At 43.3% G+C, this 24,406-nt stretch overlaps 2 protein-coding genes across 3 annotated transcripts; both read right to left on the reverse strand.

The window, feature by feature from the left end:
* Window positions 1-2,755: 2,755 nt before the first annotated feature.
* Window positions 2,756-3,713, reverse strand: LOC122398307. Of its 2 annotated transcripts, none has more exons than XM_043398033.1 (3): window positions 3,446-3,713; window positions 3,082-3,348; window positions 2,756-3,009 (listed from the first exon to the last, which is right to left on the reverse strand). In XM_043398033.1, exons 1-3 carry the CDS (start codon window positions 3,625-3,627, stop codon window positions 2,796-2,798), a joined length of 663 nt encoding a protein of 220 aa, XP_043253968.1. In that variant the 5' UTR covers window positions 3,628-3,713; the 3' UTR covers window positions 2,756-2,795. The 2 variants fall into 2 exon arrangements, with proteins under 2 accessions (XP_043253968.1, XP_043253970.1); XM_043398035.1 differs by having other exon boundaries at window positions 2,868-3,081; window positions 3,166-3,348.
* A 2,222-nt stretch (window positions 3,714-5,935) lies between these two features.
* Window positions 5,936-20,048, reverse strand: LOC122398442. The gene is made up of 30 exons (XM_043398286.1): window positions 20,022-20,048; window positions 19,809-19,897; window positions 19,506-19,642; window positions 19,260-19,336; window positions 18,634-18,707; window positions 18,472-18,530; window positions 17,766-17,976; window positions 16,654-17,055; window positions 15,934-16,141; window positions 15,661-15,846; window positions 15,420-15,574; window positions 15,258-15,359; window positions 15,049-15,166; window positions 12,535-12,667; window positions 11,367-11,598; window positions 11,096-11,305; window positions 10,928-11,039; window positions 10,691-10,862; window positions 10,306-10,451; window positions 9,830-9,897; window positions 9,711-9,746; window positions 8,966-9,146; window positions 8,644-8,874; window positions 8,276-8,485; window positions 7,893-8,194; window positions 7,570-7,832; window positions 7,127-7,319; window positions 6,601-6,792; window positions 6,272-6,483; window positions 5,936-6,123 (listed from the first exon to the last, which is right to left on the reverse strand). Exons 1-30 carry the CDS (start codon window positions 20,046-20,048, stop codon window positions 5,936-5,938), a joined length of 4,926 nt encoding a protein of 1,641 aa, XP_043254221.1.
* Between the last annotated feature and the right edge of the window lie 4,358 nt (window positions 20,049-24,406).

Below are 24,406 nucleotides of genomic sequence, written 5' to 3' on the forward strand. Positions count from 1 at the left end.
AACTCGAAATTTGTCCTATTTTCTAGATTATAGATTCTGTTTATAGGATTACTGTAACCTAGCTTTATCCTGTGCCTCATTAATCGGATTGAAGCGGATGTAAAATATCGATAAGATTCTATAGAATAGCTTTACGATCAGAATGAAACTTTGAACGTTTCAACGAGCCGGAAGGATCCGTTGATTAAAATTCACGTCCCTATTGTTGCTTATGAAACGTTTTTCCGAGGAAGACTCTTCGTATTAAAATTGGCTACGAGATGGTAATCAGTGTTTTGTACATCGACGTTTTCTACTCCTCTAAAATGCATCTACAATAGGGGCGTCTACGTTGATAAAATTGTCCGGATGCAGTGTCCGTAATAAATTATTCATTCGTGTTGTATAACGAGAAGTTGACGTTTACGCCAACTATTAGTAACGTGGACGAAGCACGAAGAACATAGTGAACACGAAATTACGAAGTTTTCCTGTCGCACGACAAAGCTCGAGGCTCGAACGAACGTGATAATGTTCATGACGCGAACCGTGACGATTTCTAGGGTGTAGACAATGTAGATTTTCATTTCTACTGCACACCAGATCGATATGTGCACCCGGTGTGCTTCCATCTGACGTGTGCACCAGAAGCGAAACGACGCAGAGCAAAACTTTCTTCGTGTTTCATGTTAATTAATATTGCTTAAATCACGGACAAAGTATAGAGTTCCCGATTTACTGTAATGCATCTTTCCGTTTAGTCGATTACAATACGTTCATAAAACGTTCTTCAAATTGTCGCACATAAGCGTCTATAAATCACAAATTTCGAATGACACGATCGTGTTAAACTAGAATTCTCGTCATGTGCAGTGTTGCAATCTGTTTTAAGACTTTGTCTATCACATTACACGTGACAACAAAATGATGATGGGTTCTTACGACTCCATAAATCGTGAACAAAAAAAATGCATGAAACGATCGGTTCACTCTATACCTCGTCTATGGTAAAAATGTTGCCTTGATTATCACTCACCGGTATCGCCGTTGCTCTTCGTGTTGGTTGCCTCGGTTTCTGCGTTGTCGCTGGCCACCACTGTCCTTGCAGGCTCATCCGCTAAAAAGAAAATACCTGTTATTTTTTTCAAGTATACTGGAAAATATAGCAAGCAGATATAAAACAAAGCCTGTAATTTTTTGATAAGACATAGTGGTGTCTTCCTCTTTTTAAACAAAATAATTACTTGGCACAACTAAACTAGAAGATCGAAGGAACTGTGGTTCCTTCTATCTTCGTAGTTTAGTAATGTAGCTTGTAAGAATGTAAAAGGGAGATCGATGGAACTTTGATTCCATCTATCTCCCTTCGGGTCTCCGCTCGCAGAAAAAGAACTTCTTTATCGTGGGTAACACCGAGCTAATGGCTGCAAATTTAAAATTGCTTCTCGAGATATAAGAGAAAATCATACTGTCTAATGTTTTGTCAGATTTAAGAACGTATTGGTCTTGAATGCTTTAATGAAATTAACAGAGAATCTCTTCCATGAGAGAGGACGCTAAAATCACCTTTAATTTTTGGTATGTCGGTCAAATTGGACCACGAAAGTCCGTAAGTACTCGTATATCTCGTGTGTAATTTTATACGTAGATTGAATATGACCTTTGATCGATAAACGTTTTAAACTGTTTACCCCAATTATCACTCACCGGTATCGTTGTTGCTCTGCGTGCTGGTTGCCTCGGTTTCTGGATTTTCGCTAGTCACCATCGTCTTCGTGGTTTCGTCCGCTAAAAAGAAAATCCACAGGTATTAGGAATTTGTTCCATGGATTGCTTCACCATGATGAAATAAGAATTCGATATCTGGTAAAATAACTTGTTTCGGAGCAGGGCTAGTGTGGCTCCAACTTTTAACCCCTTCCCGTACTTTAACGAGTCTGACTCGTGATTAAGATTTTGGCTCAAACATGAATATCACGAGCCAGACTCGCGGATAGCAAATGACGATCGTGATTGAATTTTAGTCCCTATCAGTACGCCACAAGAGTTGGTCACGATTCTTATAATCTCTGTTACAAAGCAGTTTAGCATAAGTTTAGCTAAATGCCACGGGAAAGGGTTAATTTCTTATTTTGCTCGGGCATAGTACTGTCCTATCCGTGGCTTCTAGTATACAAAACTGAGAGCGGAGCAAGGTCTCCGAACTTTTCATTTCTTTGCTTTTACAGTGATTTTTAATTTATATTAAAATATTTATATTATAATTTAGATTTTTAATTTTTCGTTTAGTTCATGAACCTTTTCTACGCAAAGTTCTTCGAAGTAACGTACTAGTATACTAGTTATAATTTAACTTGCTTAGATATAACGTGTCGAACAGGACAAAAATTTGCATCGATCGCTTTATTAGACGAGGATACGATTAGGAGGAATATCAGAATTCTCGGAGACCTTTATTAATAAATTCATGAACCTCCAGATGTTAATTTTAACAAACACACGAATAAAAACGAAAGTTGGGAAAGGGATTATTTTTGTATTAACTGTGAAAAGAAAGTCATTCCCAGTTTTAAAGCATTAGGGATATAAGTGGAAATAGAATAGGGAGACTAGCACAAGTACATTATTATTTAATAATACTCGTAATAGTCTTTCGAAATGAATTTTTAATATTTATACGTTGTTATACAAGTATATAAACGGTTTTTTGTAGATTTTCCAATTATATTGAAAAATATTACGAGTGAATATAAATCAGTAGGAATAAGTTGTTGGAACGTTTCTTATACTGTTACTGATTAATAGTCTTATTCTTTTTATTTAGTTCTTGTAAGCTCATTTGGTAAGCTTTTTGTGAAAAAGCCGTAAAATTTGGAACAACACTGTGCCATACGTGTTACATCCTTCACGGATAACATACTTAAAATTTTTAGTATCAATTCAGTTGGAAGACATTGAAGACTAGGACCCATAAGTTCTGATTCGATTAATAAGTCTGTACGTACTGGTGTGACTAAGTTATCCTTAAACCTATCAAACGATTCTATTAAAAACTATACAAAGTTTCCAAACTATTATAACATTGTTTGAGACCCATTGTACCTGTGAGATATTGCTTTTAAGTTCATATAACGTCCAGAAAGGTTACTTAAGAAAGGTTTAATATACATTAGGGTTTGTACACACATAGAATAAGTCTTTTTCTTGTCCAAAAGAGGAAATAAGTTAAGAATTAATTTGTCCCCGCATGGAATTGCTATCAACTTGCAACTCATGTCAGGGCAAGCTGCTAATTGAAAGCGTATATCATAGATCCCTGTCTCTTCTGATTTCCAATGTTCCGGTATATGAAGAGACCTTAGTGGTCGACTGTAACAAACATTTTATAATGTACAAAACTTATTTTCATCATTTTTTATTGTAACAACAGAAATTAAATCAAACGTGATTAAATGCCACTGCTCACCATTGTGGATAGTTTTTGTTTGATGAAGAAATATAAAAACCAGACTCTGCCAAAAAAACAATTAGCAAAGCAACGAAATAATCATGGTGCGTAGCATCCTCCTTTAAATCTTTCAGTATTCCTTCCAACGAAGGTACTAATTTCGTAGGTGTGCTGTCTTCTACTAAAATAGGCTCTAACATAATCGCGACTTTTCAAACACAATCCTAACCTCTGAAACCCATCGAACCACTCTCTCACTAGATTTACCTGGACCTACGTTACACGAACTTTGTTGTATGCTTTGTGGTGCCCTCTCTGAAGAAATGTAGAAGCTACGATAGTTGGAAAATAAATACGTTCGAAAAGGACAGATGTTAAAATAAATCACAATATATCTCTGTTATAGAATCGATTGGTACACCATTTACTATTTTCGAACGTGCTTCAAGTCCTTCAACTAAATTTCAAATAACGAAAGTGGGTTTTAATCGACATTGTAGTTTTAGGTAAATAATAATGTACCAGTGCTTGGTAAGATACATTGCAACAAGTTATAAAGTTAGGATTGAAAGAGAATTCGGTTGAATAATAGAAAAAGATAATATGCGAGAAATCTCGTATATCAAACGTATGGTTTCAAGCTTATCGCAGATAACTTATCATTGTGTAATTTTTCGTCGATAACTGAACTCGCCTGCGAAGCTTCCGCAGTCATCAAATTAACGATAATACATCTATCCGTGGCTATGTTTTCAAAAGTAATTTTGTCATTGTCTTAGAAAAAGTTAACGAGATTAGAAAAACATTGCAGTTTCGTGCCACGGTAAATAAAGCTTTGACCAGAGAAGGTACAGAACTGTGCTTTAACGCTTCTCGTTTCACAGCGCCACCATGAAAATTAAAAAATCCCAGGCAATGCGACTCAAACGAAGATAAAATAAATAATATAAAACCGGTATAGGAACTTGTTATATTTTTTCCCACACAAATGTCTCAACGGTCTCATTGGTAACGGCAAACAGACCTAATTGCTTATAATCGTCAATATTAGAGGAAATAAATTAAAATAATTTGCACGAAGGAAGCTACACGTTATATATTATCGATTAATTTAAGCGTGCATATAATTGTCCCGAGTCAAAAAGTCGAATTCGATTCTTTATCCACCTGCTTGGTAATAATCTTTTCGCCAGTAACGTAATATTAAATTCGTTAACCGGAACGTTTATCGTATAAAATATACTACCAAAAAATAACCAAATAAATACGAACAGCGTCGCGACCGCGAACAAGATAAAATATCACGTGCAAATATTTGTAAACGAGAGCGTAGAAAATAATTAAAAGAACGTTGTCAAAATCGAATTGAAGGGAACTGTGTGTACGTAACGTCCTTAACGTCGGCTGGAATTTAATCTACGGCATTTTGTCTCTTTAGAAAATTTATCCGAGTTCGCGCGAGTGACAGACATCTCCGTGCCCCGTTGAAATTTTCACGCATCGTACGCGCCGAAATTAAGTTGCATATGATCGTCGATGAGTCACGTGATCGACGACGACATGTTAGGTAGAAAATACCGGGAGACCGAGGAAAATTCAAGGGGGCTCGTTAAACGTCACGATACGCTCCTGTTCGGCATGCAAGAGCGCTCCGTGCCACTTGTTGCATGGCCGCGCTCGACAGTCGCGTTTGAATAAACTGGTTTCAAACTGGTACGAGATATTCTAGCGGTGCACACGTACCTGGGCAGCCGGATGTCTCCGCGTCCTCCTGGCAAGGCGTTTCAGGCACTTTCGTTTGTCCGTGGGGCACAACACTAGTCACTACACTTGACACCACCGACTCGCACGATTCGGCCATTTTCAGGTTAACTCGCGTTTATCCGCACGGCGGCTATATAGTTACCTTACCGCATTCGAATCCGAATCCCTTTTTCGAAACTTCCACGCACGCTTCGCGGTTCATAACACGCTACTCCCGTGACAGATGGCGGCCCCCTCATGGCGAGGTTGCTACCGCCACCTGGTGGCGAAAGTTACAACCATAGGAGTCACACGCACTGACGCTTGTCTTTGATTTTTATTAATAATTATTGGCAGAATAAATCTAGTAGCTCGTTCAATTTTATTATCCGTGACCAGAGCCGCGTTAACGAATAAGCCAGTGGTTCTTCAACGTATTCGTGACCACGAGTTTACAACAGGTATGTGCGAAATCTATTTCACAAAGTGTTCGAACGACAAACGACAACGTTATTTCAAAGTTAATAGAAACGTTTGCGATTGTATTTTATTTGTATTGCGCGTACGAGTAAAGAATCCGTACAAAATAATATAAATTCGTATAGAAATAAGTATAAGAATTATGATTTACGATAAAAAAAAAAGAAAAAATTATTCAAATACAAACGACAGGGTACAAACGAATGTTTAATCGACCGTCCATGTTTAATTCGATCGGCCATGTTTGATTCGATCGTTAAGCAGAGAAGCGTAACGATTTTTATGTCAGAGTTGTTGGTGATTTATCAAAAGATTTGCCGGAGGTAAAGACACAGTCCCGTGACCGCATATAGAATATGGTAACGCAACAACGCCTTTCATCCACTTCCCTATGTCGCAGCAATAACATTCGACGCTGTTCAGTGTTTTCGGGAACATCGTAGTTATTCCTCCTATTATGAATAACTGTTCGCCTAAAAAGAGAAAGATTATCGATTAATCGGAAAAGATTCGAGTTATTAAACCCGTTACGCTAAAAGTCCTCCATTAAGGACGAGTCGCGGATCTCGAGAGTTGAAGGAGTTTTTCGAGTTTCGTAAGTTTCCCGATGGAAAAACGTACCTATCGAACCAACGGCGTGTCCGTGCCTCGGGATCGACATGTTCGCCTGTTCTTTCCAAACGCAATCGATTCTATCCCACGTGTCGATGCTGTCGATGCTCTGAGCGCCAGTCTCGGTGATCGACACTCCTCCGATCACGTAAAGACAGTCGGATACGACGTAGAAAGAGGCAAAGCACCTCGGTGACCTCAAAGGCACCGCTTTCAGCCATCTGAAAGCACATCGATAACAGCTTTTGCATTTCTTCCGCGAACGCGGCTGTATCGAGTGTTTAATCTAGGTAATGCAATGGGCCGCGAAAGATTGTACAACGGAATATCGAGCTAACAAATTTTCGATCGGGTTATAGCACTCGACGTCCTTCGTGTAGAACTCCTTTTTCGATTTTGTCATCCCGCCAGCGACCCAGATAAGATCGCGATATTTCACGCTGGCAGGTCCCACCCTCGCAGTTTGCATCGGTTGCATCTCTCTCCACCTGGAGTCGGACGGATCGAAAGCCTCCACGGTTCTCAAAGCCCTGTAATAGAGAAAACAAAGTTTCTTCGCGAGAGTATCGAGCTCGCACCCTCGCTTCTTCCAATTACGTAACTTTAATTAAATTATTCGATTCAAAGCGTAACGTCGACAACTGCAGAGAGCACTCCGGGAAGCGTTGCGTATTTTATAACTGTTCAGGGTAGACAACTCCTCCGTCTTAGTTGGTACAAGAGTCATTTGTCGTTTACTAAATTAATGTTTCGAAATGCTCCAAGTTTTCCTGAGCGAGAACTGGTCGACGTGGAAATAAATAGCGAGGAAAATGAAAGAAACAGCAGAGAGGGAACGTAATTGAGCTCCGTTCAACGACTCACATCCCGTTCCTGTCTTGCCCACCGATGGCGTACATTTTCCCATGACTGACCACCAATCCGAAGTCCATTCTGGCTGTCAGCATGTCAGGTTCGTCGAACCAAGTCCTCGTGGTTGGGTCGTAACTCCAGACACTTGCAACCGAGGTACTCTTCCCGCGGAGTTTGTCTTCCACCTCCTTTGTCGCCTTTCCTCCTAACAATATCTTTTCTGTATTTCTCAGAGATTTTCCGTTCGCTTTTTTAAGAAAATTCCCTTCCGTAAGCTTTGGAAACCACTGGTTTACTCGATCGAATCTCGACCGAAGAATATATTCCCTTTTACGAGCAAAACCATAAAGAAGATAAGCTACATCGAAGCTCTTTCACAGTAATATAAACGAAACAGAAATTCCTTCGTAGGAACATTAGCAATAACGTAGCGCTGTCGTCATCGTTCCACTCACCCGCTACGTATACACGCCCTCTTAGGTAAGCGACCGAGTGATGATGTCGTGGCTGTGGAATTTCTCCAGCGAATTGCCAAAGGTTCTCGGCAGGTTTGAATCTGTATATATCCTTGCTGATGTTTCCGGTACGACCGTACTCTTTGTGGGGATCGGCGCCGCCGAATACGAGGATCGATTCTCGATCGGGAAAGAACAGAGATTGCTCCGAGAAGTAGCGGTCAGCGTTCGAACCTAATATGCTGCTGCTGATCCTCTGTGGTCTGATGGTAATTTTTAAGTAAACCAAACGTTTAGATGCGATTGATCGTTCGATGACTTACAGTGGTCGTTTGCCATTCGAGGCTCGAACTTGGACAGTTTTGGAGTGTTTCGCTTGTTCCTTGTGTTCTGCATCGTCGTCGAAATCGGTCGTGGTCGATTTAACGTCGGTCTGCGGAGAGATAGGTTCCTCCGTGTCGGTGTTGTCCGAAAAGGAACTGGTTCTTTCGTCGTGATTTGAAAAAAACACCGGCGACTTGATGGTCCTGATAGTCTTTAACGCATTTCGTGGGCGCGTCGGGGTCGCCAGGACACGCAACGTCCTTTGTTCTCCTGTCAGGTAACTGGGCACGCGTTCGTTCAACTAAAATTCACGATAACGATTTTAATTAATTTCGTTCGCTAAAATTCCATGGAAAAATTATTTTTATTATATAACGTTTACTCGTTCACAAAGATCTTCGGCGCAACGTTGGTCCTTGTTCTTCGCCTTGGAACTCAGAGTCCAGGGCGTTTCCTCATTTTTCATTTGGTTCGCCGAATTGTTCGAGGTTCTGATAGGTTCTAAATTGCGGACTGGTTCTCCCATCGGAATAGCCAGAAGCTCCGCCACCTTCTTGATATTCCGTTTCTCCTCCAGCGTCGATTTCTTGATCTGAGAAACAACGCGTGCCCGGTCGAGTCTCGAGTTCGAATGGAAGATTCGATCGGATATTTCGTTACGATCCAACATACAAAATTCTCTGTTTCGAGGTTACTTCTGCGCAACACCGATATCGTATCGAATAACCGGAACTTTTCGCGTCTACTAACTTCGTGAAATCTTCTTCTAGCCTTGTATCCCCTGTAGACGGCCTGTATCGTGGTGGCCGCCTCCTCCTCGGATTTACCGGAGTCTGCTCGCGCCTCCGGGTCCCTCGGCAACCTACATCTCGCCTGCTGCTTCCTCGCGGAAAATATCAAATTCGACTCGCGCTGCTGGCACCGGCAAACATCCGGCGCGTTCTTCTCCTGCCGGCTCTCGTAATCCAATTTACCGTCGTCCTGGAAAAATAGACGACTCGCGGGCTACGGGGACGAAAGTTTCCCGCCGGTGAACGAAAGGGATCTTTTCTTCGATAACGAGTCGCATTACCAGCAAATTCGCGTCGCGTTGACAGTGTTCCTGGCCGTGTTTCTCGACGGTTGACGGCCTGCTGGGAGCTTTCGTTGATTCCCCAATACCGGTGGACCTGGTGTCCAAGGTAACCGTGTTCCCATCCTTCGCGTTGCTCGTACGATCGTTCTGCGCCATTAACTTACATGTATTGTCGTCTCTGATAAAATATTATTACAGTTCTCATCGTTAAAGTCTTCGAGTGGCAGTCGAGTCTTTGTACGACACTGTTTACACTCGAATGCCTCAACAGTGAGAGTTGTAGGACGCTAGGTCGTGGTAGCCTTAAATGTTTTCGATAGGATTAATTAGTATTCTAGCTGCTGTAGGGAACTGGCGTGTTTACGAGAGGGAAGAAAGGTTCTGCGTTTGGTCTATGTTCATTTCTCCCCACCATTGATCTCTGTGTTTCGGGTCTCGGTGACGCGTAGTAACCGAACAAGGGACTCTGTGTAAGTCATAACCAAACAGTCTCTTCGTTGCTGTGCTCGTAAACATACCTACTGCCTACAGTACGTTGTTACGCCAGCGTAATCTCAAGGTAAGAGCTTATACGCTGTGAGAACAATTTGTATGAATCGCGCGGAACGTAATGGCTCGGTTCGATGCCTGGCATCGTTAAGCACGGATTTCGAGCTGCATAAACTCTGACCTTTGACTACAGCTCCGTGACATTTCTTGGGCGAAATTTATTATTTCCACTTAGAAGCACGCCGCGGCTTACCTCGAGATTTCTTTGACGATAACCGCGTAATAATCCCTGAAAGCAAGCAAGCGAAAACTTTTCAAACACAGAAATCTGCCCGGTCGTTTTGACGCGAAATTCGATCGCGAACGACTCACCGTAATATCCGCCATTCCTTTTCCATCCACCGTGAGCGGGTTACTTTGAAACATACTTTCCTCAATCTCTTCGAAACAGTCATTTTCCACAAAAGAGTCAGCGCATTACGCGAGGAGATACGGTATTTTATAAAATGAACGTACAGTCTGTCGCGCGAGAGCGTAGATATCTTTCAAAGGATATTAAAAATATTAAAAAATATATGAGCAGAGAATAATTAATTTAGTCGCTACGTTCTCGCGCGACAGACCATACACGTGTACGATAATGTTGTTCTAATATAATCTGAGGTTTTAATATGTACATACGATGTACAGAATACGAGCTAAATATGTTACACAATGTCTAATTTAAATATCTTTATGATCGCCAGGCAAAGAGGGCAGAAGGATATCAATTGTAAACGGATCGATCAATGACTCCGTCTGTTTTGTGGCTTTTCCGTCGCTCTTCCGTCGGAGTTTTGTCCACTCACCCCTTTCCTTCTTTCCAGATACTCGTTCATCAATTTTGGAGGCATCATCAGACCCAGTGGCATGTTCAGCGGTAAATAATTCTGGGGGGCAGCCTTCGAGTGCATCGAATGCGTTGCTGCGTCGTTGCGAACGGCATCGTTGTCACCTGACAGATTCATCCTGATTAGACAGCACCTTAATCATGGCCCTACAGTGTGGACTAGCCAGGCAATTTGGACCAAGCCCCACGCCCACAGCCTCAGATTTACGCGCAAAGAAGAATAGGTAAGTGACTTCAATATTGAAATTAATATCATAACAGTTTTACTTCGGAACTAATTGTAAGTAAGATTCGGCCAGTCCAGCAATTTAGTCCAAACCTAGACCGAAAGTTTAAATAAATACCCGAGCTTTGAGCGTAATTGTTAGGCGTCCTCGAAGGCGGGAACAAATAATCATGGGGCGGTGAATTCGGTGGGGTGGTCTTTGGAAGAGTTTTCCGATTCCTCAGCTCCGAAATTTTCGTTCTTTGATACTCTTCGAGGTACAGCAAGAATTCCCGATACGTCACGTAGTTCTTGGAACAACAGACACACGAGACAGTTATTTTATAGCGTTCTAAAGAATTTTAATTCGAAATACCTTGTCCTCCCCGGCCCAATTTCGATTGGTGGGCTCGGACAGCCCCAATAGTTCGATCCAGTGGTGATAGTCTTCGGTCTGGTTACCGTACCAGTACTTGATAATGACGAAACTGAAATAAATAGTAATTTAACGAACGAGTACTCGATTTCCCGGCGAAACGCTTACGCTAAACCATCGTCGACCATCTTCTGCACCTCCGGGAATGACATCAGCTCCATGAATTCAGGATTCTCCGGGTTCCTTTTCACGTCTACCAATTGCCACGGGGCTATAAGTCCGAATCGGATGCACTTCATTACTTCCAGCATCTGATGCTTTCTATTGTCCCAATCGTGCATCAGCCATCGGACCGCGGACATCAATACTTCCATTTCGCTGACAGGGACGAAACGCGATATTTCATCGAGGACACGATAGATTTTTAATAGAAAGTTACCTGTTTACGCAAATGTAGTTCGATTTTAGCAAAAGGCAGAGCTCGTCAACGGACAGCTCCAGAAAGTCTTTGGTGCTGACGAGCATCAGGAAGAATTTCATTATCCTGGGCAACATCAGCTCCATGACGGCGATATTTTTGATCTTCTTTGCCTCCAGGTACAATAAAAAGGCTGTGTCTTCGGTGAACAATTCGTCGTTGTCTATGAAAGCCCAGCATTGCTCTTCTAATTCTAACGAACGAGGGTTCATATTCTATCTTAGATTTTCTGTATTCGAAATTTGAGCAGCCTCTCTTGTTTTAACGCGAACAGTGTGAACTTCGGTAGTAGAATTCGAGAAAGGAATCTAAATTTCCTCGTGTTTCGCACGGAAATAGAATGCAGTCCTTTATTTCCCTCGCATCTCGAACGGTTTATTGAAGTTTCGAGTTAGACAGTGACGTATTCAACGAAACTCGAGTGCAGTGCCATTGCAAGTTCCCCGGAAGCTTATCGCGCCAAGGAACTTTTCATTCTTTCCCAGCAGCGGGTCTGAACTTTTAAAGTGTGCTAGGAGGCGCGTGCTATATATTATGCAAGACAGTCGCGGTTTAGAAGATTGATGGAAATGGGAAACGGTGGCGGGGACACAATGTAAACAGGATCATTGCTCGTAAACCCTTCACATAAATAAAGTCACGGGAGGATTTAAATTCATGAGGTTAAAGATCCTCGGTTCGCTATGCATTCTTTAATGACGAAATTCTTTAATGCTCGCTAATTCTTTTTAGAAGGTTAACTACGTACTTTTTTAATTGAATATCTTGGAAGCTTTTAACGTTTCATGCTATTTATATTCGATTATATTAATAATATCATACGCCATTAAATGTAATTTGGCTCCGTTGGTCGTACTCTATAGTGCAGTTAAATTATTCCGCGAAACTCGATTTAAACCGAAGTAGCTGAGTAAATATTCCAAGTTCGTGCAAACATAGCTGCGGGTACTTATTTTCCTATTATTGTTACGGAGAAAATATTAAGCAATTTTGAATTAGTTTAATGCACAATTCTGAAACAGTGGATTCCAGTTAGAAGTTGTTGGACATTTGTAGAAATGTATTTTTGGCAAGACGAAGCACGAGGTACGTATGAAGTTGGATTTTAAATATTTCTTTTGTTACTTACCTTTAATACAGAGGTACTGAGCAGCGATGAATACTTCCAGGATATTGTCTCTGTGCAAAAGCTGGCAGCTTTCGTTCTGCGAACTGATCATCCAATCGTAGATGGTGGCGAACGCCTTCGAGGACACGTCGCTCTAATTTGCATGATATGCGATTTTTGAGAATTTATAAAACCATTGTTGAAACCTCTCCTGGCAGTTTCCATTTTTCGTATTATTCTGCACGATTCTTCTCTTCCTGAGTCTCCTCAACTGTGTCAAATTTTCGTCCTTTCGGCTTTGGCTTTATTCTAGGGATGATGAAAACTCGTCCCTCTTGATTTGATTATTTCGGACTTTCTCATTTTTCCTAAAACGAAAGATCAACGGACGGAGGTTTGGCACAGTTGAGGAGATTCTAGAACGGACGACGATTGTGCAGAACAGTACGATGAAAGATCACTTTTAGTAGGCATCCCAACAATGGTAGTTGATTAATGACACTTCAACTCGACTCTTACTGGCCGTAGTTTTTCATTTTTCATAGAGTTAATTACGAAATTTTCGAACATGCACAAGTATGAACGATGTTTTACGATAAAAAACATTCGGAGGGTTGCGTACCCCTGTTCGTATAGAAGGTAATTAAGTTAGGAATATCGAAAATCTTTACGCAAGGCAGGGTACTCGGTCGTTTCTCTTTTATTTTTAATTACTCGTTTCCTTGACACGTGGCGAGCAAGAGAGCGTCGTCGAAGGGTAGACCGTAAAAATGGTCGGGGCTCTTTGCAGCAATCATTAAAGGGCGACGAGCAGCGCATTATTCGAGAGTCGCTATTCACCCTTATGTAAAAAGAGAGTCAAATATAGCCGCGGGCGGGGAAGGCGAAAAGGAGTTCAAGGTCGCTTGGCTTCGAGCCCACAGAGTCACTGTTAGAGGACTGGGAAAAAGGGGGAGGTGGCAGCAGTACAGGATGCTGACACAAGAGATTGGGGTCGCTTGCAACCCCTTGGCGCTGCCTATTCGGCGATTTCGAACCTTCAATACCGAAGATATATCGAATTTCCCTCTTTCGCTCTGCCATAATGTCTCTATTTCGAACGTCCATACATTAGTACGGTCCTCTTTATTGCCTCGAAAAGTTTGGAAATTTAAAACTTCTCTCGCTCTGGCCTTGGGGGAAAAGGTCACCCTTCTTTCAAACTTAAATATAGTATGGCTAGCATACGAATACGAACATTCTTATGTTGGTAAACCATAGTAAACCATAGTGATTTCCTCTACTATCTCTAAATCTCTTCATCCTCGTCATGCGTGCAATCTTCAAAAGATCCCTTTCGAGGTTTCGACACATCCCACGATAGTGTCACGCAAGGTCAACGAATTTCATCCCAGGCACAATATCCGCAGAATCTGATCGTACCGTCACCCACTCTATCAAACAAATCGCTCAAGAGAAAGGAAAAAGAACCGGGCGAAAGAACGTTTTGAAATAAGCTGGCGAGAAATTGAGGGGCCGAAGACGAACGTCGTGGCTGGTCGATAGGACGCGTATCCTGAATGAAGGAACGCGACGGGCAGAAAATCGGATCCTGCGAACAAAGAGAGTTCATTCGGGATCCGGTACAAACTTTACGTTCCGTATACCGATAAATCCATAATGGATCTTGCAAGGTGCACGAATATAATCAAATCGCGGCCAACCTCGATAGGAATAGGATGGGGACGAAGAACTCCGCGAACCTTTCGCATATTTTATAAATTGTATTACAATTTTACCTTTTGTTCGACTCTCGTGCGAGCAAAGAAACTATAACAACGAAATCGCGGTTTACGACTAGTTTAGCGTGCTTCGTTAATGGACGAAGATCGATGGCGGACGAGTGCTCGCGACGGGGGCGGAAAAATTTATATTAATGCGAGACCGTGGTTTTCCCAGCCAGCGACGATACGCCGAAAGAAACGACTGCTCGGGCAAAACCGAAATATGAAAATGGTAAATGATCACGGGAGTTGATCGAAGCGATTACGTTATTCGTGCTGCCCTGATGGATGTTCTCTGACGAGGTTAACGGGAATTAAGGAAAATGGGGTCGCTCGGTTTTTCCGGGGACCTCTGGGAGATTAATCATCTTTCGGGGATCCCGGACATCTCTGGAATGATTTTCTTTCTGAGATTAAGGGTCTATATCAACGTCTGCTCTTTTAATAATCTTATGACTTCTTGATGAGATAAAAGGGAAACAACGGGAAGGGTCGGAGAGCAATCTCCAAATCTCGAGAAGTCAGAGTCAGAGACTGAAGAAGTCTGTAGGGAACAAAGGATTCGAAGATCCGCCGAGAGCACCCTCAAGGTTTCCTTGCAACTCTTTCGAATCTAGATAACTTTTCAGAAACGTTGCCTTTTCCCAAACTGGGCTTACATAGATCGTTCGTTTTGGATTAATACTAATTTCATTTCAATCTCTCCGTAATACACTTCACGAAGGTTTTCTTGATTTTACTGTTGTACGTTTAGTATAACGTGGACACTCACCTCGGTCAGATCGATCTCTTTACAATTCTTCTCGTCGAAAAAGGCGCTGTAGCTCTGGAGCACCAGAAGGTGGCAATGGAATTCGTCCACGCCAATCCTCACGATGCAATCCGCGTTCCTCGAAAGATCGATCGCGAAGTTTAGCCGGTAATCCTGTCCCGTTCGCCCCTAACTTTGTCCCCGGCGGTCGGACAAAACTATAAGCTTACTTGTAATTTGTGATACGCCTGGCTAACTCCTGATACAAGTCGGTCTTCTCCGGGAGAATGATATTATCCCAATCGATCGGCAAATCGCTGGTAAATCCGAGTCTGCACGGGGACCACGGTTACTATAATTATTGGCAAACATCGCCAGCAAACGACACTCACGCGGACAGTGGCACCTCCTGGAGCAACGGTGCTTGGCACGACATCGACGGCAACGTCTGCTGGTTCTGCTCCATCTCCGTTTGACCGAATTTCGATTTGAATGCGTGCATCGTGGATTTGCTCGCGTCCCCGATCGGCGGAAAACTTTTCTGGGCCTTCGAACGTACGGAAGAAAAAAAGAGAAGCGATATACGTTCGCGAAACAGTCGATCAACCGGTATTACGAAGTTGTCAGAGTTACCTGTAACCGATTGATCGTCGAGGATGAGACGCCGGGCGGAAGATCGACGAGCCTCGGTCTCGCGGAGGGCTCGGAAAAGCGACCAGCCAACTCGTTTCCGGGTCTGTTAAGCTCAGCTTTGACGTTAACCTTCGTGTGCCGTGGATCAGCCACCAGAACGCTGACTTTCTTCGATTCGAACACCACCTAGAACGACTACGCGTCTGCCCTGAGGCCAACATTCCCAGGATTCGATGAACGATCGCGGTCGGTGAGTCGTTCCCGAACGTTTACCTGATTCGGTACGATCTTCAAGTTGCCGCTAGGAGTAGCCTGAAACGGGAACACCCGCTTCGAGTCGTCGTCGCCGTCGTTCACGCTGATAAATGCACGGTCGTCGCCACGTTCACGGGGACGCGAGTGCATCTGTTGCATCAGATAGGCCAAGTTTGGGCAAACGGCTTCGTTTTTACGTTGTCTCGAATCCCCGTCTTTTCCTAGACTGGAAAACGTGTGTTAACCCCGACATTCCCAACGCGTCGCTTAAAAAGATTGTTATTACCGAGTTATTTTACGCGATTCAGCTTTGAATAGTTCTCTACCGATATCATCGATCGATCGCAATTAACGTTTTTAAAAGCACGACGTAATGGACAACCGATAGGCCTTATAATTATGAGATATCGTGAGCTATATTTAGAGCCCGTTATGCGCCGCGGGCAATAATTGATTAACGCTAATGTAGGAAACTATCAAACGCCACGGCTGATGGCTATCATACGCTATAATTAACATCGGGAACCGTGATCGGAGATCATCGAACGTTATTGCTCGTGACTGTCAGATGACATAATCTATGAAGAAGTATTAATTTGAATGATCGTAAAGACTACTCTGGTGTCTGGAGAGTTCAATATTAAGCTCCCTTCGCGTATCAATTTAAAAGAAAAGACTATTAGACCGATAGATAGATTCGAACGTGACTATCGCATAAACTATGATGGATTCTGTTACCTGGAACGAGCCATTAGTTTCGAAACGAACTTATCAGTGGGACGACATCGTTCCCTGAAGGTTCTGTCGAGTTCCCAGTGCTTGTTCGATCCTCTGCCTCGATCAGGATCATCCGAATCGTCCTCTTGACGAGTGGTGGACTCCTCACAGGACCTAATCAAATTTTTCGCAGACTTGACCGAATATCTCGACGGATCGGATCTCCGGTCCGCTGGTTGCGTCTCTTTGGACAAAACACGATGGTCCTTGGACAAGGAAGCGACTGCACGGCCGTCCTGATAAATGTGTACGTTGAGTGGTCCTCGTCGCCTCGATAAACGTCGGCGTCGTCTCAAAGTAGCTTTCCTTCGTTCGATCGGATATATAAGAGATCGGTCTTCCGGACTTTCCGCCAGGCTCGAGCTGCAAGAGAAGGAAACCGTGGAGAGAATTCTCGGGCTTCCACGGAGATCCGATCACAGGGCTCGCGATACGGAACGAAACTTTCATCTTATTTCGATCGTTGATAACTTTGCGGAAATGTCTCGAAACTTTTGGCAATTTAATTGGTTTTGGGAATATGGATTCCTGAAGGGACGGGAACGGGGCTCGAGTGCATTTCGCGCTTTGCATCTCGCGGAGGGAAACTTTCGAATCTGTAAATATTGGTGGTCTCCGAAAGAAAATTGCAGAACTTGCGGGGAACTGCAACCACCGAGACAGGTAGAGAAAAATCATCCCTGACGCTTCGTCCCACGACGATTCTATATTTCATAAATAATCGAAGATATTTGTTTGAAAAATTTTATCCTCGTTCCATCCTACGCGTTAACTTTCGACGCGAGCGTGTCTATCCGATCGATCGAACACTGTCTCCGAGGGGTGGTATATTTCCGAGTGTTCGATTCGTTATGAATCATTGTGTAAATTCAGCAGGGCGAGCCACCAATTACTCAAATGGTATTAACCAGACAATCTGTTGATTTTGTCACTCTCATTCTTTTGCAGGACAACCCTCTGTAAACCCACGCTTTCTGTTGTACCGAGTTGCTAAATTTGTATTTCTCACCTCTCCCCCGAAGTGAAAAATAATTTGGCCCGCAGAGGTTAAAATGTCGTTAGACGTATTTTACCTTTGCTGACGCAAGGGTTGAACGGTCTCTGTTAGCAATTGACTCGGTCCACGCGCAACCACCCGTTCCGATTGAGTGGCCCTAAGGGGTGGTTCGGGGTATGCTGGAGCGGCTGCGGTCGATTTCCCGTGATACAGAACCACCACGCTGCTCTTGCTGTTCCCGGGACGCGGTCGTTCCGGTGATTCTGATCGATCCTCCTCCGGTTCGACTACGAACGTTCTTGGATTAAATTGCTGGTCCTCGCGAGAACGTTGGCCGCGTGGATCCCGTCGATGTCGCCACCCCTCGAGTTGCCAGCCCCGGTTTCGTCTACGCGTGGATTTTCGCACCCCTTGCCGAGGAACAGATAGGCGAAGAGAAACAGCGCGAAAAGGAACAAGTACATCGAATCAGGGCCAGCGGCTCGTGGGTCGTGGTCGATTTTCAACGGGGTTTCGGGCCTTGGGGATGACCAGAATCATGGGAACGCTATAAACAACGAGAAAACGACATTTGAAACGTCTGCAATCGGCCTGAGTAGTCGCGAACGGTTGGAAATCATATCCAGAAATCTGGAGGAAATTCGATCGATCGTCTATGGAAACGAAATAGACAAAATTTTGATTTGACTATTTCAAGTATTAAATTTGTCTTTCTCAGTCGCCCCCAAAGTCCGAATAGACAGATCGAAATTAGAGCATCCGTTGCAAGGGGGTTGACTTACACTTTCGACTGTTTCGACGGATAGCTCGAATTATTCGCGGTGTACTCTTCCCCTTCGTGCTGTCAAAGGAGTGCGTTGAAGGTATGGTTAGATTTACACGAGTTAGGGGCGTACACGATTTAGGAAAGCGAACGTGACCCAGTGAACTTTTCAGATAATTACCAAAGTTTCGGGAGGGATCTGTCGACGAGGTCTTCACCACTGGAAGACTTCTCAGCAACGAAAGTTACTTGAGGCTAGAAACACACGGGGAGAAGAAGTAAATAAAACGTATAAAATTTTTACTTTCGTTTGACGAGCAACGGAGATATAGTTGTTCGTCTTTTATTCGTTTACTTTATTCCCCGTTTATTAAGTTCGTTTCCACGTTCGATTCAAAAAACCTTTTCAGGTTTTTGGCAAAAGACCCTTTGAAATTTTGAGCCCGAGTTTGTGGAATAGCGTTTGACAACTATCGCGATTCAAAGCACCTTTTCGATCGTAGATATATTGTTGCAAATGGGCAACGTATAATCTGAAGTGACGTAAATGGTTTACGACCACAGTTTCATAACAATTGTGCTATAACTGCTAATGGTCACTGGCGGCGTAAAGTGTTGCTACAAAAAACCAACTCTTTGACGTTTTTACGCTTTCACGCTGTGACGTTTTCAAAACTGCCTCTTCAATTATTATATCTCCGGGTTGTACAAAAATACATCTACCATGTTTTGTACTCTTTGCTATTTTGTACGTACTATTATTGTTAGAGATATGGATGTAATTTTTAATCGAGTGTGATCAATTACCTCATACTTTTTCTGATAACCATAACTCGGAAAATGTTGAAGACTCGACGCACGATGACCCTTAGTGTCTTTATCTACTTTGTCAGATTCTGGAACGCACATTGCATTTAGTTATTACCTAACAATTTGTAAAAACAAATCATCAAGTGTGAATTTAAGCCTCGTGATATGTCTCGTTTGGTAGTTTTAACACATTTTAAAGTAGGCTACGTGTATCTGGATTCTGCTAACACTTACATCACTTACGTAATTTTGTTTCGACGTGGTCGTAGCTAGCGAAACAGCGACGATGATTGGAGTTTCTCTCAGACGCCTCGAACAGGTTCGGCAAATTACTTCTCGTGCTCTTCGAACTTCGCTGACGTCGCGATTTTCGATTCGATCTCGTAACTCTGGCAACAATGAATTAATTAAAACACCGTTAGGATAATTGCGGGAAGACGAACGACAGTTTGAAACGTAATAGATGCCGTTTAAATATTTATTTTAGAAGGAACGCGAATATAACTTTGTCTGTTTAACCAAAAAATAGAAAATACTTAGGAAAACGTCGAAGATCGATACCTTGGATTTAGCAAATCGAGTTCCAAGGAAATACAGGAATCGTCGTCGGTGGATGCAGGCGTTCTAGATTCCTCCTGAAATTTAAATACCATTAAAATACTTAGTTGTAAAAGAGATGGAACCACTATAGATTTTGCTGTAAATCTCTTTCAACGAAACCCAAACAAATCTTTAGACATTGCCAACAGTACTCACCACGTCATAACACGTTAAACCTCCTCGCATGGTACGACTCACAATCGCCGACTAAAAGACCATTCTGAGAACAGGCGTCATAGCAGAGCGTCGCTGTTTCACTTGGTTCGCGCAGCGTGGTAGAAAAACCGCTAAAAATATACGACGTACAAACGGTTGGTTTGACGTTCAAAACGACCGGGACATTTGTGGGAAAAAAAGAAGAGAGAAAGGAGAATTGTGCGCGTGATCCGGAAAGGGGCCCCCCTAGAAACCAAACACGCGACAGATGAGCGCGATCGGACGACGTTTCGCCGGTTGGAAGCCAACTTCGATCGGTAATCGGGCATGTCGAATTCATTCGGTTCCCGATTGGATGTAACGTCGCTGGAAGAAACGGTGTACTTAAAGCGGGGCATTACCGTTCGAGAGCACGACTTTACTCCCTCGTAAATCTTGGCGTTACGAGCTCGCTGAAACTGCCGGTGCAAAGAGAAGCCGGATTGCCACTCAGCCGGTCGACCTTATGCGAACTTATTTGCCCAATCTCGAAACCTTGCCGCGACATTCTTTCTAGAATTTTCGATTCGTTTCCTGTGCCCGTTACCATCGACATTTTGAATTAAAAAAAGTTAAATACACTGTTTACAGAGAATTGGTAATTTTAAAAAGCAGGCGTTTTTAAATTCGAAGCGATAACCGTGGTCCCCGCGTTCCTGGCGATCGTTTTGCTTCGATTATCCAGGGGTGTGTTCGAATCCGGAGCATGAGAGTCCAGAAGCGTCCCGGGGAAACAGCTGATCGGGGCTCGAATGTGGAGCATCCACGTGTTGAACCTAGTCGAAGATATCAACCCTCCAGGTGGCTTTTTGTTAAATGCAACGAGACGTAAATACAGACATAATGAGCTTCGGTAGGGTAGCTACGGTGTAGGATAGCCGTCGGTATTTGGGTTTCGCGGAGGAGAAGGTCGCGGAAGATGGGTCGCCGGAGGGAGAAACCAGAGGGCTGTAGCGAGGGTGGGTACTGGCTGGCGGGCTGCATCGATCGCTTCGGGCGTCCCGGTGACCTCGACCTAATGCCACCCTCTTCTGCTCTTGAGCACGGCCCTCCTCGTGGCCCCCCCTGTGCTCCGTGGAAGCCACGGGGTCAGTTAGCACCCCCGTCAAAACACACAAAGCTCCGGGAACCGAGGATCGCGGAGGGGAGCAAAGGGTTAGGATCGTTCGACTCGAAGGTGTCGCCCTGGGCTTTCCATACATTGAATTAAACCAGCCGTTTGTTCCGGCCAATATGGTGTGCCGTACCAGTTCCTTTCGTTTCTGCAAGGTGGTAGTTTCTCGAACGATGTCGGAGCAGCGAGAAGACTTGCGTTTTTGTCCTTGAGTAACGGTCAAAAATTGTGCGCAGGGCGTGGTTTTCAATTGTATTAGTTTTGAATTTAGTAACGCAATTTTAGTCGGAATTTTTAGTCGATCTGTTGGGAATCGTAAAAAGAAATTTTCAATTTCTTCGACTCGACACCACGGTTATTCCCTTCACGCTTTCCAGACTGTTGCGCTCGAATCATCTAACCCAGAGGTTCTCAATCTTCCATGGTTCTGAGTTGTTCTTAGTATCTGAACAATATTTTTACAAGCTCCTAGATAGATATTATTATTGGCACACAGGAGAGACAAGATTGTCGTAAGAGTATTCAATTTAAGAATTAATAATCTTCGTAAAAAATTAAATTTTAGTTTTAGCTACAAGTATCAACAAAGGGAATTGACTCATCACTACAAAATTGAAATGGCGTTTCGCTCCAGGTACTGCTGGCAGATTCGTTGTCACAGTAGTTTTCAATATTCATAGGTATTTTCCTTGAAAATTTGAAATATCCCGCGGCGCCATGAATTCGCTACGGGCGCCCTAAGGCGCCGCGGTGCACATTTTCCGAAACTCTGACCTAATCAATTTTATGCTCTTTCCTAAAATTCCTAAATAAAACTTCAGGTATCTATTTTAAAATGGTTATATACTTCAAAAAATACAAATGACAAACTTTTTCGACCCTCCTCAGTGGTCATTTCAGACTACTCATCTTCAGGTGATATTCTCGTCTGAAAATTAAAATACATTTGAAAATTTACGTAACTTCAACTTCAAATTTGGCAGACATACAAAGTAGATACCTGGCTATACATTCACATTTCTCTAGCCCTGCCTTATGCATTTCACGAACTCACTGTCTTCATAAACAGTAACTTGAATCTCATTAATCATTAACATTTTTGGGAAAGATATTCGAGATAATTAGCAATTTTTAAACTCGTGATCCACGATGATCAGAAGATGAAAAGAGCTAGAGTTAATGGTATCGCGGTGTTTGAGTTTAATGTTGCATTTGGCAATTTTCTTCCATACCGCAATTCGTTGGGGTTCCACGTTCGTTATCCGGTGTTCGAGTATCGATCCATGCGATTGCCCACGACACGAATTCCTGGTCAGTGCGTCCGGAGCCCGCGGTAGACAAATATCTCTGCCGTGGCATGCACACGTGGCATGCGCGCGATTCTCGTCGTGTCAGCGGAACGGGAATTGCCACGGAAACGAAGCGCGAGAAACGAGTCCAATATTGCGGGCCAGCTTACAACGGACGATATTAAGTCCCGCGCAAACGGCTGGAGGCCGACGGCGCAATAAACCCACCAAACTGACGACATTATTGCACCGGGCTCATTTGCCCCGTCATCTTGTGGGCCGCAAACCGGGAATCTTTATGCAGATGAACGTCGAGCTTCCGGTAGCTACGATACCGAACCCTGCCTCTGTCAACCCTGCAATTAACCCCTTGCGTTCGAATCACGTCTCCCAAACGTTCGTGGTTAGTAGACGTCAGGCATATTTCACCCGTGACAAGAGTAGGTAGCATGATTCGTTGACAAATGGAAATTAAGTACTAAATGTTAAGTACGCGATGCTCTGAACAAACTGCTCATAATCGTTGATAATTGGTGTTAGTGACAAAATTAGGTAATATTTTGCGCATTGATGTATTCCTGCTACGTCAAAAGTGAGTAAGACGCATGGGTATTCAACATTCGAACATGGATCCATTATCAGAGCACTGTGAACGGGAAGAGGATAAATCGTGTACATGCAGTGACAGAGTAGACTGGATGTTTTATATGAAGCTTCAAAACGAATGCCAATTTATGGAATATTAAACATCCAACGATAGACTCGATGCTAGAATCATAAGTAATTTTTCTATGACCCATTGCCTCAAAGGAGGTTGCTCCTGGTCACTCCACGTAACAAAAGAGTAATGGTAACCACAGCGTAATAAACATTTTCCCGCGATCTCAAACAGTGAAAGCCTCGACAAACCAATCGTTCCACTCCTCGTCGACGAGGATCGAACACTCGACGCGTTTTAAATCAGTTCGTCCATGGCGAACTCGGTAGAACAACGCGCCCGGCAGCGTTTCGTTTTTCCCCCGTGGATACCGGAAGTAAATGTTTGACGTTCATGAATATGTATCACGCGGTAGATACGCAACCGCGTTCTATTGCGGCGCGATCGGTGCCGTTAACGCGAATCGTGCGGATAAAACGCACGATTTTCATCGCGCCCAGTCATTCAACGGTACCGATCATCCATCGGGATCGTTCCTTCTCTCTCTTCCAGGCAGTACGACCTCTGGCTACCGTTATTGGATCGCCATGAATATGAATGCCAGGTCGATCTATCTGTCAATAATGATACCGTGTAATGGTAATAATGGTATCCATAAACAATGGGTGGCATCGTAATTTCGCACGGTCGGGCGAGACGCGCGTCACCGGAACGCTCGCGGAATATGGAAGGTAACTTTTTGTACCGCAATAAATCCACGCAATCCATTTTCTGCCAATGGACGACAGCCAGCGCCGGGGAAAACGCATCGACGACCGCATAAAGTTCGTTTAACGCGTTGACTGTTCGTTACTGGGGATCGCGAGTGCAACTGAAACGTCCTCAGAGACGCCATTTCCGTAAACATATATCTTTTCTTTGAAAGATGTGAAAAGTTGATTTTCATTTATTGTTTTCAAATTGACCTAATTTGAAATTCTTGAACAACCGAATAACACAATTCGTCAGAAAATAATAATTAGGATAAGATGTATTTACGTTTAAACGTGCAATTTATTGTCGAATCCTCGAACGAGGCACAATCTCGCTTAGTCGCCAAAGTTATGCTACGTTGAACATAGTTACTGCTTCGACGGAGAACTATTCCGTGAACTAGCATCAATGGTCTGAAACTTTAAACGACAAATACTAGTCGACGCTGTCTAACGTGTTAGAAAAATAAGAGATTTGGGTCACCTAACGAACCGACGCTCGAGGGTCGAAGACACGTTAGTATGATCCACGCGGG

Source organism: Colletes gigas, unplaced genomic scaffold (genome assembly GCF_013123115.1).
Source record: "Colletes gigas isolate AHSC1104 unplaced genomic scaffold, ASM1312311v1 Colletes_gigas_Sc00011, whole genome shotgun sequence".
In the NCBI taxonomy this organism is placed as follows: Eukaryota; Metazoa; Arthropoda; class Insecta; order Hymenoptera; family Colletidae; genus Colletes; species Colletes gigas.